This window comes from Lycium barbarum, chromosome 10 (genome assembly GCF_019175385.1).
Source record: "Lycium barbarum isolate Lr01 chromosome 10, ASM1917538v2, whole genome shotgun sequence".
NCBI classification, from domain to species: Eukaryota; Viridiplantae; Streptophyta; class Magnoliopsida; order Solanales; family Solanaceae; genus Lycium; species Lycium barbarum.
In genome coordinates this window covers 96367106-96381842 of record NC_083346.1, presented here as the reverse complement: position 1 = coordinate 96381842, position 14737 = coordinate 96367106, and the positions used below count along the sequence as shown (strand labels likewise).

The 14737-nt window shown below is 35.5% G+C and overlaps 1 protein-coding gene across 1 annotated transcript; it reads right to left on the bottom strand.

The window, feature by feature from the left end:
- Positions 1–4962: 4962 nt before the first annotated feature.
- On the bottom strand, positions 4963–7440 carry LOC132614937 (putative F-box/FBD/LRR-repeat protein At4g13965). Its single transcript, XM_060329484.1, has 4 exons — positions 6684–7440; positions 5728–6473; positions 5457–5621; positions 4963–5368 (listed from the first exon to the last, which is right to left on the bottom strand). The coding sequence occupies exons 2-4, from the start codon at positions 6367–6369 to the stop codon at positions 5321–5323; spliced, it is 855 nt and encodes a 284-aa protein (XP_060185467.1). The 5' UTR covers positions 6370–6473; positions 6684–7440; the 3' UTR covers positions 4963–5320.
- Between the last annotated feature and the right edge of the window lie 7297 nt (positions 7441–14737).

Here is a 14737-nt window from a genome sequence, read left to right as displayed (position 1 = left end):
TGGAAATCTTTAAGCAGTTGGATAAAACACAAGTTACTAGTTGTTGCAACAAGTCCTGTTACTTGTTAGATAAAACTCAACAAGTTACAGAGCTGTTGCTACAAATTCATTACAAAACTGTTCAACAATTTATTAACAACAATACACACATTTGTGATTTGAACACGATCAACATACCATATAAACTAAGTTCACAAGCACCAAGAACAGAAATTACCATTCTAAAAAAGAATAACATTAAAATGTCATAAAGTTCCAACAAATAACTATTATTACAACACAGTGCAATTAACAACTATGGAGCATTTCGGCTTGGACAACAACTACAAATCTGTTGGATATTTTCTACAAACAGAACTAAATAACTGAAGATATGTCCAACAGATTTGTAGTTGTTGAAACAGAATGTCTACTTGTTGCCACAAGTGTAGAACTCGTTGCAACAACTATAAATCCGTTGGATATCTTCTATAAAAAGAATCAGATATATACCAGGACAAGAACAAAAAAACCATCTATTGAATACCTTTTCCTAAACCCTGAACCATACCAGGACAACAATAGAAAAACCATCTATTTCACTACAAACACACTACAACAACAACCTGAATTTTATCCAAACTTTTCCTAAACCCCAAAAAAAATAATCAAAACTTCTTTTCAATATACTTTTTGAGTGGGGGGGGGGGGGGGTGGGGGGTGCAAAAACAAAAACAAAAACTTTCAATTTTTTTTTTTAACAAACTTTTTTTTTTGGAAGGGTGGGGGATGGTGGGTGCAAAAAACAAAAAGAAAAACTTTTCAAAACTTTTTGAAAAAAAAACAATTTGTGGGGGGGGGGGGGGGGGGTGTTAGTGAGAGGTGGGAGGAGGAGGGGGGCCGGTGAAAAAATTAAAAAAAATATATCAAAATTTTTTTAATTTTTTTTGGGGGGGGGGGGATTGGTGAGGGGTGGGGGGAGGGTTGCGAGGTGGAGGAGGACGAAAGGTGTGAAAAAATAAATAAAAAAATCAATTTTTTTAGGGGTGGGGGTAGTCAGGGGTGGGAGGAGGAGCGGGGGGCTGATCAAAAAACAAAAAAAAAAAATCAAAACTTTTTAAATTTTTTTGGTGGGGGAGGAGTGGAGGCTGGTAAGAAAAAATCAAAACTTTTTTTTAAATTTTTTTGGGGGGTGGTGGGGAGTAGGAGGAGGGTTGCGAGGAGGAGGAGGGGGGGTGGATGGGGGGTTAGGGGGTTGGGAGGAGGAGGGGGTGAAAAAAAATAAAGAAAAAAATGGCAGGGGGTGGGGTTGGGGGCGGGGGAGGGGCATGAGGGGAATGGGGTCGGGGCAGGGTCTGGGCGGGGGTGGGTCAAAGTGTTAAAAATAAAACTTGAATGCAAAGTTTTAAAAATAAAGTTGAGGGTTAAAGTGTCAAAATAGAAACTTTTGGGCAACTTCAAAACCCTTTAATCACTAATAGAAAATTATCACCTACACCTAATAATTAAAAGTTGAGTCACCTATCCTAAAATAAAAAACTAAAGAGTCACCAATAATTAAATGCCTCGAGTTTGTGGGTTTTGTTCGTTTTGTGGAGAAGGTGAAGAAGAAGCTGTATGTATTACCTGAAAAGTGAAAACTCTCTCTCTTGAAAACAAACCCATGCTTTTTGGAGCTGGGCTTATAATTTATGGCTTTTAATCTGAGTATTTCTTATTTTAACTTTTTTTTTTTCAAATTGTTTTATTACATAGGGGTAAGGGAAGGGAAAATGGGGGGAAAATTATAATATGGGGATTCGAACCCTCATCAACAAGGTGAAAGTTTAGTAGCCAACCAACTGAGCTACTACATTTCTTATTTTAACTTAAAAATAAGTGCTTATTAGTATTTTGTTTTTTAGGAAATAGGATATTGTGTGGCCATCAAAATTTTTAATAGCTCAATTTAACCTTAATACGGTGAAATAGACCTTCGACCCAAACTATTGACGCGAAATAGCTAGCAGCCCAATCATTACACGAGATCAGACATTTTGTGGCGTTCAAAAGTCACTACCACAAAGTGACATTGGGGCGCCTCATGTACTGCTGTTGTTAAAGATTTTTTTGCGACGATTCCCCGGGTCGCCACAAGAACTACATCTTGTGTGTGGTAAGCTTGCCACAAAAAGGAAACAAATATGCGACAAAAAAATAATAATCATATTGAGGCTTTAAGAAATATCCCAAAACATGTATAATATGTGTATAATTAGTAAATATATGTTGATTGAGCCATCAAGAAATATCCCAAAACATGTATAACATATGTAATAATTAGTTAATAATTGTATTATGTGTATGATTAGTAAGTATACGTTCATTATACATTTATTAAACACAAATTATACAACAATGATACATTTTCTAAACACAAACTGTAGGGATACATATTATACACAACAATGATACAGTTTATATACGTATGATACATTTTCTACATATATATATATATATATATATATATATATATATATATATATATATATATATATTCCATTTCGTAGCATTTTTTCATCTAATTCCAGCATCTGTCTAGAAACTGTATCATTGTTGTATAGAATATGTATCACTGCTATATATATATATATAGCAGTGATACATATTCTATACAACAATGATACAGTTTCTAGACAGATGCTGGAATTAGATGAAAAAATGCTACGAAATGGAATTATTTTAAAAAAGCTAAAAAATGTCTTTTAAACTTCCTGGGCCATCCGGTTGTAAATAGTTTGGTTGGATGGCTACTTGTGTTCTTTTTCCTTTTTTTTTTTAATATATATATATCTTACCCAAAAATTATAAAAGTGCTTAAAGACTATTTTGGCTTAAAAGAACCTAAAATAAGTCTATCCAAATCTCCTGAATGATCACCCAAGTTTTAAAAATTGTCTATTAAAAATACTTTTATTTATTTTAGAACTATAAAATTACTCAACTATGATTTTTTTCCTTAAAAAAATATTAAACAGCACAAAAGCCTCCTTCTCTCCTAGTTGGGATGTCATGTCATATAAAAACTCTTATTTTTTTTTAATAATAAACTTATTTAACTCAACCCAACTCATATCTTATACCTAATTATATATGATCCGGTTAAAACGCGGCAAAGGAACCAAAACATGGTCAAGTGTCTTGAGGCAGTGAAACATCTGCTTAAAGAAATCAACTGAAAAAAATAAAAACCGTGACCTCATACCCTAAAGTTTCAAACGAAATAAACCTCAGATTCAGACGCGGGAGTCTAAGATTTTACAAAGCCAGCTTAAAAATATAAAATATGATCTATAAGCATCAATGTTCGACATTACACAAAAAATAAAGCTTAACTTCGAACACGGAGGTCTGAAAGTAGTTAATAATTTCAAAATTCATCAATGACTACATTTAAAACTCAGAAAATCAATACGCAAACTCTATAACCTGGATATTTTCGTTTCAAAAAACTTTAACAGGAAAAAACAAAAGTAAAAAACAAAGTATACAATAAGTTTAGGTCATCTGCATTCCTAAACTCAATACTTCACTTTCCACCTACACTTTTATACACTTCTATACCTTACTCAATGTCTTAACAAGGTTGGAGTTTAAACTATTGTAACTTGTCAGAGAACAAGATACTCAATTCAGGTGTCCAGCAGAGAGTGCAAAATACACCAGAAATACGAGAATAGACAGCTAGCTGGGCAGTTCCACAACATGATTTCTCTTGCTCTTGAATAAACTCAGTAAATTCTTCAGATGTTTGTTCTTCTTTATGCGAGCTTAACTCATCAAGGAAAACAATTCATCTACTAGAATATCATGATAATGATGAAGTTGATGTTTTAACTTCACCTACTTGATCCAGGACGGTGGATCTTGCCTTTGGTTACTGAACTTAACAAACAGACGATTTAAGATAGAAAAGAAAATGATCCCGCTCCAGCGCAGGGGCATAGGAAAGCATATGCAGAACGGGTGATAGCCCTCAGGCACAAAGGCGAATCTAGGATTTTTGGAACATGTGGTCACCACTAAAAAAAAAAGGAAAAATGTATGAAGTGTGAATTGATCCCTAGACCTCTAAGTAAATAACTCAACCTTCAACCAAGTGCACCATTTAGCCTTTCTGTACTATGGGTTCCAGTAGATAGTATTATACTAATTTTATAAAAAATATGTATAAAATACCTAGTTTTAAGGAGAGATCATGTGTTCACGTGCCCCAAATATTGTATCTAAAATCACCCCTGCTCAGGCATGCTGTATGTCGCCTACACAGGTAGCCTTAGAAGTGAAGCTTGTCCAACAGTTAAACTCTCCATTGCTGGTTTAATCCTTTCAATTTACAGTACATTCCTAATCTCAACCTAAGTTGCACGGACCCTTCACTTTCAATGCCGCACTCGTGCCGGATTCTCCAAAAATACACTACTTTTGAAGAATCCGACACACATCCATTGACATTTTTGAAGAGTCCGAACAACATAGATCACAACAATGTTATTGTTCTATGTGTTCCACAGTTATCGATTTTTGTTTTTTATTAATACAGTTATCGAATAATTACCTCTAAACAATATAAAAGTACTGATAGAGGACCAGCTCAATAGTAGCAGTACGAATAGTTTTATTATCAAAAGTGTACAGCAATCATCAATGCTATCTAATCTCACAACCCGATGAGTGATGACTATATGAAAAGATCTTGTAAGAAAAAGAAAGAACAATATCCTGCTTATTGAGTGGCGACGGGTGCACCAAACAATTTAGCACCATTTGAAGTTTGAAATAAGAGGACCACTCCATAGTATAAGGTCTAAAATCTGGAGAGACGGCAGAAAACAGCATAAATTCCAATTGCACGAGACATCAACTATAAAGGTAATGCAAGGTATTCAACGAAGAAAACAAACCAGTTTTTCAAATTACTTAGTGAATACATAACAACAAATATCCGAGAGTGAGAAATAGAGAGTTCAAACACTAAGTACACGGAAATCAAGTGACTCGATTGGATCAAAAGAAAAAACAACAAAAACAGAACACCTGATTTAAGGGAAGCAAGTTATAAATACTTAATTACTGCTTTTGGTGACCCTCGAGGATAGCTGACAAGTTCCTTCAAATGTTCATTGCATTCACTAGAATTACATTCCTTGCACAGTTCAATGATCATCCTCTCCAGTTTTGGAGAACGAGCAAGGATGACTTTTATCAGGTACGTTTCACTTCTTGTCCCCTTGAATTTCCTTAACCTCACTGTTCGAATCCCCTTCAGAGCTTCATCCACATGATTTTGTTCATTCGACACTTAAGAAGACAGTTCTGTTGTTTGACTCTGAGTAGATGTCTCATCAACCTAAAGAAAGAATCATATTGCACCAAGTCAGTCCTCATATATACACACCTTGAACTGTCCTTATAAAAACTGTTACCATATATCTTACCTTCACAGCTTCATCGATGTCGAGCTCATAAAGGTTAGGGGAACTCCGTAGAAGGCAAAGTGCACAAGAAATAGTCTCTACAGAAATCCTCAAGTCAAATATTTTCAGGCTTTGTAGGTTAAATGGTTCAACAAGCCTCTTTAGCACAGAAACCCACCCAAAGGTCTGAAAAGAAATTTGAGGGAAAATAAATCATAAGATCTATTTCATTTTATTTCTTTATTTATTTAAAACAACAGCAAATCAAAAACAAAGAGAGGCGTTTTCTCACCGTCAGAGATGTCCCATCCAAACAGAGGTGCGTAATGCTTTTAAACATTGGGTTCACATTAAAACAGCGAAATGTTATTGTATGGCTGCTAATAATAGAGAAGTTCTTAAGTTTTGGAGAAGCCATAATACCAAGATAAACTTGAGAGCAAAAGCGAAACTCCAAAGTCTCAAGCCTTGGAAGAATAAGAGTGTCTCCAAGTAGTCCACAGGCAAATTCAGTATGTTCTAACTGAAGGCTAACAAGATTGGGGAACGTGGTATGTCTACGAGGCTTTAGGAAACACCTCGAAAGCTTCAAATCCGTCAATGTAGAACAAGTAAAAATGCTACAAGGCAATGCATATTTTTCATCGTTGGCCAAATCTAGAGTCAGTTTCTCGATACCATGCTTCGAGACAAAGATGAGGCATGGATCTATATCTGACTGTGCCAGTATGTGACCCTCTGAGATGAGATGGAAACCCCGAATAGGTCCATTGTGTTGCATGAGAATTCTATGGATTATGCTTGTAGCAGACACGCCATTTTCAGACACAAACTGAAAAAAGTGGCAATCAAACACAAGGTGAGGCTGGTTGGACCATATCCGTCTCCACTTCTTTGACAAGGTACTAGTTCTAGCAGCATATTGGATGGGCATGAGCTCCAGTATTCTATGTATTATCTCAGTTTGTAGTCACCAATGACAGACTTCCTCCCATCAGTAGTTACCTTCCTTCTAGCATATCTATTCATACTTTTTTCCTGAAACAAATTATACAAATCTATTAGCTTGAGCATGAATTGAGAATCTATGAATAGTTTCCTTATAAGTAGCAGTGAGCAATGGGCGCTAATGAAGAGTTTACTCCCTTTGTCCCTTTTTACCCCTAGTTTTAGCTAAAATAAATGCCTCAAAATAACTATCACTCTCGGAAACCAAGAAAAAATTAATGATTTGGTTTTCAACTTTACCCTTGGTATCAAAGAGGTATCTGATTTTTTAGATTTCAGTTCTTGTACGGCGACCTTCAGCTGAGCTAAATCTGCTTTCACGGTAGTCAAATCTTCACCACCAACCCTTTCTTCTAAACTATCAACTCTCTCCCTTAGTTGCTTGAGTCGGTCATGGACACTAGTGCGAATAGGATCGAGGGCTCGAGCTATTTTTAAATTTATAAATGTCGGGATTTCACCCAGTAGGCTGTTCAGTTGGGCGTCTGTGCGATTCACTAAGTGCGCAAGCTGTGTAAAACTGACACGAGTGATAAGTGGTGGTCTAGCTGTGGATGAGGAAGGACCTGCTGAAGTAGTACGAGCCGGTGCTGGGCCTGAAGTAGTAGCCGGGGCTGGTGTGTCAGTGTCTGTCTGCTCAAGGGCCATGCCCTCTATCTCTAAGCTCTAACTCAGAAGATGTACCCACTACCCGCTGGTTGCTGCTCGAGCTTTCTCTTTTTCTTCTCGCGGTTAGCCTAGTCCTGAATCCTGAGAATGTCAATATCCACAGATGCTGCCTCTATCATGCGATCAAGTCGTGGAATCGCAGGAACCCCAGCTTCTTTGCAAAGAGGTGATAAGGCAAGGAAATGGCTTTAATTTGAGGTATGTTCTTGTCTTGCTTGGTCTCCAATTTCTGGAAAAAATGACAAATCCCACATTAATGAGGTATAATGACATGATCGAGGCAATGAGAATAGCCTTCTCCGTCTGAATATATGTTTCGTTTTTTGAAGGTTGCAGCCGACAACTCACAAAGTCGAGCCTTAAGTGACTAATATTACACATTTATTCAATAGTGTCACTTCCCAATAAGAAATAAATAAGGGTGATTTAATAAGTTACAACTCGTACATGATATTTTCTTAATGGACGTGTTTTCATTAAAACGGGAAGAAGCCAATTGGCACTTTTCTTCAGTTTTTCAAAAGAATTTCTGTTTTCCTAAGTCTGTTCATTTCCATAGGATTTATTTAACAAATCAAAACTGCTACATATTTTGATAACTTAATAGGAATTATGATGGCATGTATATAAAGTAAGGATAAACATTCATTAACAGATGCAGATTCATTTTTCTATAAAAAAAATATTAATATCATGAAATATATCAGAGGACATAGTATTGATTGACGAGACCCGTAGGGGAGTTAACGAGAAGTTGGAAGTTTGGGGACAAACCCTAGATTCTAAAGGTTTTACGTTAAGCAGGACTAAAACTGAGTATCTCGAGTGCAAGTACAGTGACATAGCCCATGAGGTGGAGGTGGAAGTGAAGATTGATACATAAGCTATACTCAGGAGAGGAAGTTTCAAGTATCTGGGGTCCATAATACAAGGTACCGGGGAGATTGACGAGGATGTCGTGCACCACATTGGAACGGAGTGGGGGAAATGTAGGCTCGCTTTCGAGGTTTTGTGTGAAGAAGGTGCCATCAAGGCTGAAAGGTAAGTTCTACATAACGGTGGTTAGACCTACATTGTTATATGGGCAGAGTGTTGGCCAGTCAAGAACGCACATGTTTAGAAGATGAAGGTTGTGGAGATGAGGATGCTCAGATGGATGTGTGGGCATACAAGAAAAGATATGATTAGGAACGAAGCTATATGGGACAAGGTGGGAGTAGCCTCCATGGAATATAAGATAAGGGAAGCAAGACCGAGGAGGTGCGAGTATGCACATGGACACCTCCAACTTACTGAGGACATGACCCTAGATAGCAAAGTTTGGAGGTCGAGGATTAGGGTAGAAGGTTAATAGGTAGCCGAGTGTTCTGTAACTTCTTTAATAATATTATCTCAGGATAAATTTATATCTTCTACTAAACATGATACAAAATTAATACCAAAATTAGTGTTGGGATATCCCAACTTATACCATGTATCAAACGACCCCTAAGGATCGTTTGGTACGCGGACTAAATAATTCGGGGATTATAATCCTGGGACTATTTTATTCCATCTAACAAGTGGATAAAATAATTCCAAGATTAATGAAAATCCCATCACTAAGTTTGGGCTTAATTTTATACTCTGTTTTGGTAGAAGGTATAAATTTATCTTAAGATAAATTTGCACCTTCTACCAAATAGAGTATAAAATTAATCCCAAAATTAGTGCTGGATATCATCCCAAAATTAGTGCTCGATATCTCACCTTATCACGCGTACCAAATCACCAATAAAGGGGTGGTTGTTGTTTGGTTCGCAGATTAAAATATTTCGGGATTATAGTATTTATAATTTTTTGACTAATTTTTATCTCACTCGAAAGGTGAACTATAATAATCCCAAGTTTGATGGGACAAGATGGAATATCCGAAGATTAAGTTTTGAACTAAATTTATACTGTGTTTGGTTGATAATGATAAATTTATACCGTCAACCAACAACAATAACAAAATACCCAGTACAATCTCACAAAGTGGGTCTGGGGGAGGATAGAGTGTACCCAAACTTTACCCCTACTTTGGGAGGTAGAGAAGTTGTTTTCGATAGACCATCGGTTCAAGAAAAGCAATCAAAGCAGTCCTAAAAGGAAATAACGCAAAATGAAGAGGCCATAACAAAATATTGTAAAGGCATGACAAGCACTCCGGAAAAGGAAAAATAACTACAATAAAATAATATGCTAGGTGAACAATACCTTCAACCAAACACAGTATAAATTTAACCTCAAACTTAGTACTGAATATCCCACCTTATCCTGTGTATCAAACGACCTTAATATATTCCATGTAACGAATATACTCTCTTCGTTTCATTTTGCTCGGCTCTTATACTAAATTTTACTTATCTATTTTAGCATATCAAGAGATATTTATTGTTTTCTTCTAATATTACTCTTATCATTAACTAGTGTACATGACCGCGCTTCGCGCAGTCACGAAAACCATCGAAATAACTAAAAATGAATGTCGAAACTTTTGTTAAAAAAAAAAAAAAAAATTAAACTAATCAAACACCTTTTCAAGATTCCAGTCACTTTTTAGATTTTTTCCCAACATTCCTTCATTAAAATAATGGGACAAATATATTTTAGAAATTTTACAGGTTCAATATGAAATAATCCATTAAAATCAGTATATGTAAATTTGAATAAGAGAAACAAAAAAGGAGAAATTAATAAAAAGGAGAAAAAAGATAATGTATCTTTTTCCTTCTTCATTTAAGACATTTTTCTTAATATGAATGATTATCTATCCATTATTGTGGCCTGCTGGGTCAAATTTATAGTTTCTACTCATTTCGTAATTTCTAGTTTCTAATCTAGCTAGTATTTATTTTACCACCCCCCCCCCCCCCCTCCCTCCCGGAGCGTCCCGTTTAGCTCCTTTGGTGACTTGAACCTACAATTTTCGAGTTAGAAATGGATAGTGCTTATCATATGAGCAACCCCTCTTGTCTCTAATATAGCTATTGTGTCATGAACAATAATTTTTTCCTGATCTTCTCGATTTTTATAGACTGCCAAGATAAAAATGTACACTATTTTCTTCTCTGTTATGTCTAGTCTATCATTCTTTTTCACTCATTAATGTAGCACAGATCCAAAATCTACATGAACTGAAAAGTCATATTCTAGAGTCACGTAATGTCATCTTTAACACATATTGATAAACACAAATTACAGGTAAGAAAGCTAGTATTTGATACAAGAAGGAAACTAAAAAAAGAAATTACAACTCTAAAGAAAGAAAACAGTTTTGCTAACTTCTTGTGGGATCTATAACGTCTATGTTCAGGTGTTTTTTTTTTTTTTTTTTTTGAAAAGATCATAAAAGCACCCCCTATGGATCATTCTCAATAAAAATAAACTTTTTTCTCAACTGAACTGCTTATCATGGGCTTGATTTGCTTTTATTTCCCTAGAAAAGTTACAAGCTAACATAAGTCACATTCAAAATTTAGAACAAATTATGTATATATTGTACATAGGAGGAAAACATGCAAAAAAATCCATCTTAAATAGCTTACCTTTCAGATAAAGATTTTCCACCAGAATCTGGATACTTGTCATTAGTTTATTTTCATCATCCAAAATAATATTTTCTTCAAACTCACCTAGATAAGAAACAATATAATATTATCGTTAAGGTGACATCAGAAGTCAAACAATAAGGTGGAAGAAGTTGAGAAACATAAAGGATCTTATTAAAAAAATATATGTACAAATATGCTAAGAAGAAACAAAAAATTAATAGGCCAGAATTGGAAAAGCAAAAAGACCAAATACTATCAAAGGTGCAACAAAACTTTTGCAAAAATCGTCTGGTTGTCTTGTTTGGTTTATATATACAAAAAATATCCATCGAAAATGAATATCACATTTAATATTTAATATATATTAAAATCATAAGAAGTGGAATGAGAAAATAGTGCAAGAGTAATTAAGGGGATCAAGATAGTGACCGTTGGAATTGGTAGTAACGTAATAGGAGTAATATGTAGTGTAATTACACATTTATTTCATAAAACAATAGACATTAATCATAGGGAATAATTAAGAGTGCCTAATTTTCTGAAGTTTTTTAAATATAAAATAAGGATAAAATTAAAAAAATTGAGAAAATAGATAAATAGTAATGGTGGTCATAGAGTGGTGTCACCTCATCTTATCTATGCCTAGATTTATATTATATATAGATTAACCACATAAGCTAATAGTAGTGAAATTTAAATTTTCAAAGCATATTTAATAAGAATAATTTAGTAAAACAAATTCCTAATACAAATTCCTAATAAATTGTTTCTTAAATGGAGTGTCAAGTTAATAAGTCAAGTCAATAAGGGCCAAGTAAAATGAAATGAATCTAGTAGTTCTTAATGTTTGCATAAAGTTAACATTTTTACCCGGAGACTCTAAAACTAACCGGAGCTCTCACAAAAGCAGTCAGAATTAAATGACTTCAGGCATACACTTCTAGCTATCCAAATAATATAGAGCTCGACCTTCAGACATATGTGTTTGAGGTCGTGAATAGTGTGTTTGAGAGAATTATAATAACACAAAAATAACTTCGGGCACACATATCTGGCTATGCAAAGAATATAAAGCTCGACCTTTGGACACAGTTGTCTGAATGTATTTCATATCCTTACAAAAATAAAAAAAATTTACTCAGACTAAGCACCTGAAGTTCTAAAAAGATAAAAACTCATCTTCAGACGCGGATGTCTGAGGTAGTGGAACACTGCGGTTAAAAAAATAATTGAAAAATAAAAAAAACATGACCTCATACATCTTCGCCTGAAGTTTCAAACGACATAAACTTCATATTTAAACGCGGGTTGCTAACATTTTACAAAGCCAATTCAAGAATATACAATATGATCTACATGCATAAATGCTCGAAATTACACAAAAATAAAGCTTAACATCGAACACAGATGTCTGAAAGTAGTTAACAATTTCGAAATTTACCAATAACTACATTTAAATTCAGAAAATCAATGCGCAAACTCTATAACCTGCATATTTTCGTTTCAAACAACTTCAACAACAGGAAAAAAAAAAGTAAAAAGCAAGTAAAGAACTTAACTCCTTCCGGTGAAAACTCCATGATCACTGTTACATCTCGGAGATTTCGGATTTTTTGCATTGTAAGTGGACTAACGTGAGCTTAAGATGAACATGAAGTCCTTATGAGATTAAGGAGAGTATTTGATAGCTCTAAGTGCATACCATAAGATTTTGAAGTCATATGAATCGGTGGAACTAAGTTCGTCAAAGGAAGTGAAATGCAAGTCATGTTTGAAAAGGTTTTCACAATAATTGAGCTAATATTTATTTAGCAATGTCTTGAGGAGGAGCTATAGGGCCTCTTAGATGGTTAATGAAGTGTTATATAAGTGTCAATAAGGTTCCATAAGGATTGGGAGTTGAACGAATTGACGCGAGAAAGTTTCGAAAATTTTTGGGTTGTACGACCACTTATACGGACCGTATAACTTATACGACCCGTATAACTTATACGACCCGTATAATGGTCAGTATAACCATTCCAGAGAAGGGTGCAACCATGGTAGGATTATACGTCCATTTATATGGACCGTATAAATGGTCGTATAATCGGGTCGGGTAGTTTTCTTTTTATATATATAGACGACCCTTGTTCTTATTTTTCATTTCCCACTTTCCCCAAACTCTTAAAAGCTCTAGAACCTTCTCTCAAGCATATTCCACTCAAACTCAAGAGAAATCGAAGATCAAATAGCAAGAGTCAAGATATTCAAGTGTTGGAAGACTCATTAGGGTTTGTAGAATTCAAGAATTCCTTGGGTATTGAAGTTAGGGTTTCACTCAAGTTGGTAACTTGATCCAAAGCTCATTCTTGTGAGATAAAAGGTTAGTTTTCATGTCTATTTGATGTTATTAAGCATGCTTAGTTGTTGAATAACTTGGGTGAAAGGAAGAGGTAGAAGATGGAGTTCAAATGTGGATTTCATGATATTTTGAGTAGTAACTTAACTTGGGTTATCATTGTTAGAATGTTATGAGTATAATTTCGTTATGAAGGGTAATAATGATGACAAGAAAGTGTCGTAGACAATTGTGCAAAGGGTTGGTGTGAAGTTGCTGATACAAGTTGAATATGAGAATGAATTTTGAGACTTAATGGAATAGGACTACTTGATTATGATATTGTGGATGTTATTATAGATGTTTGGGAGTTGCTTTGCAATATGGTGGAAGTCGATGAAATAGGGGAAATGCTGCCCAACTTTCATTAGCTCATGAATTATTCTAGTGTGAATTTAAGAGTGTCTTTAAGACTTAACCATGGTGTGAATCCTTTTAAATGTAGATTTCTCAAGCTTTGGCGGGGAACGTTAAATAATTTAGAAGACAAAAGGGTATGTAAGGCTAACCATTCCTTCTTAAGGCATGATCCCATTGACGTATACCTTCATGTGAAATTCATAATATCTTCCATGATGATTTCATTCCTAGAATCACAAAAGCTCATAGTTCTTGATACTCTCATGATATCGTTGATCTCACCCCATGATAGTTGATTCCCCGAGGGAAAATATATTGACAATGATGATGTTGACGCTATGTAAGGACTCCTAGGTGTATAGGTAAGTATATATATGTATGGCTAGTATATAACACCGAGCCTATGTGCTCAGGTATGACGTATATTGCGCGCGCACCACTGCAGTTGGGTACGGATAACACTGAGACTTAGTAGGGCCAGATATGTATACCACCGAGCCTTGTCATGGTCGGGTATGTGTGACACCGAACCTCTATGGTCGGGTATGGTACTACTATGTATGTATGTGGATGTAATGGAAGGTTTTCGTTAGAGAAATGGTAAGTAAGTATGATGAACGTTGCTAGAGATATAAGTGGCCCTCCTATCTCATGGCTCTTCTATCTAATGTTATCTTTCATATCTTTGTTATGTTATTGTTTATGCCTTACATACTCAGTACATTATTCGTACTGACGTCCTTTTTGTTTGTGGACGCTGCGTCATGCCCGCAGGTGGACAGGGAGATAGACTTGATCCTTAGGCTGCTTATTCACAGACTGCTTAGAGGAGCTCCACTTAATTCGGAGCTGCAGCTGTTGGTACTATTCTTTTGTTTATATATGGGCATGGCGGGGCCCTGTCCCGTCTTTATGATGTTATATACTCTTCCTAGAGGCTCGTAGACAGTTGTGTATAGTTAGATGTCTTTTAGCCTTGTCGGCCCATATTTCTTTTGTATATCATTTTGCTAGCCTCGCCGGCTTGTGTGTATATATATATATGGGCATAGTGCTGATGTTGATATAAAAGTGTCTTAGCCCAATGGAGATTGTATTATTCATGCATAGAGATTGCGAGTAAGTCATGTGGCTCACCTAGATAGGGTTGTGGAAGTACGATGAGAGGTGCCCGGTTGGTTAGCTCCGGGTGCCCGTCATGGCTCTCCGGTTGGGTCGTGACAATCATGTACAACGTGAACACATGAAAATTTGACGTCTACAAACTACATTACAAGAAACAAAAACTAAAATTGTTCCTTCAGGTTGCA

Excerpts from the sequence above, each read along its gene's own strand:
- LOC132614937 (XM_060329484.1), bottom strand. The coding sequence starts at position 6,369 with ATGCCCATCCAATATGCTGCTAGAACTAGTACCTTGTCAAAGAAGTGG. Across the intron at positions 5,622-5,727 it reads TGGATGGGACATCTCTGACG|ACCTTTGGGTGGGTTTCTGT; the intron begins GTGAGAAAACGC and ends ATTTCTTTTCAG. Across the intron at positions 5,369-5,456 it reads ACATCGATGAAGCTGTGAAG|GTTGATGAGACATCTACTCA; the intron begins GTAAGATATATG and ends TTCTTTCTTTAG.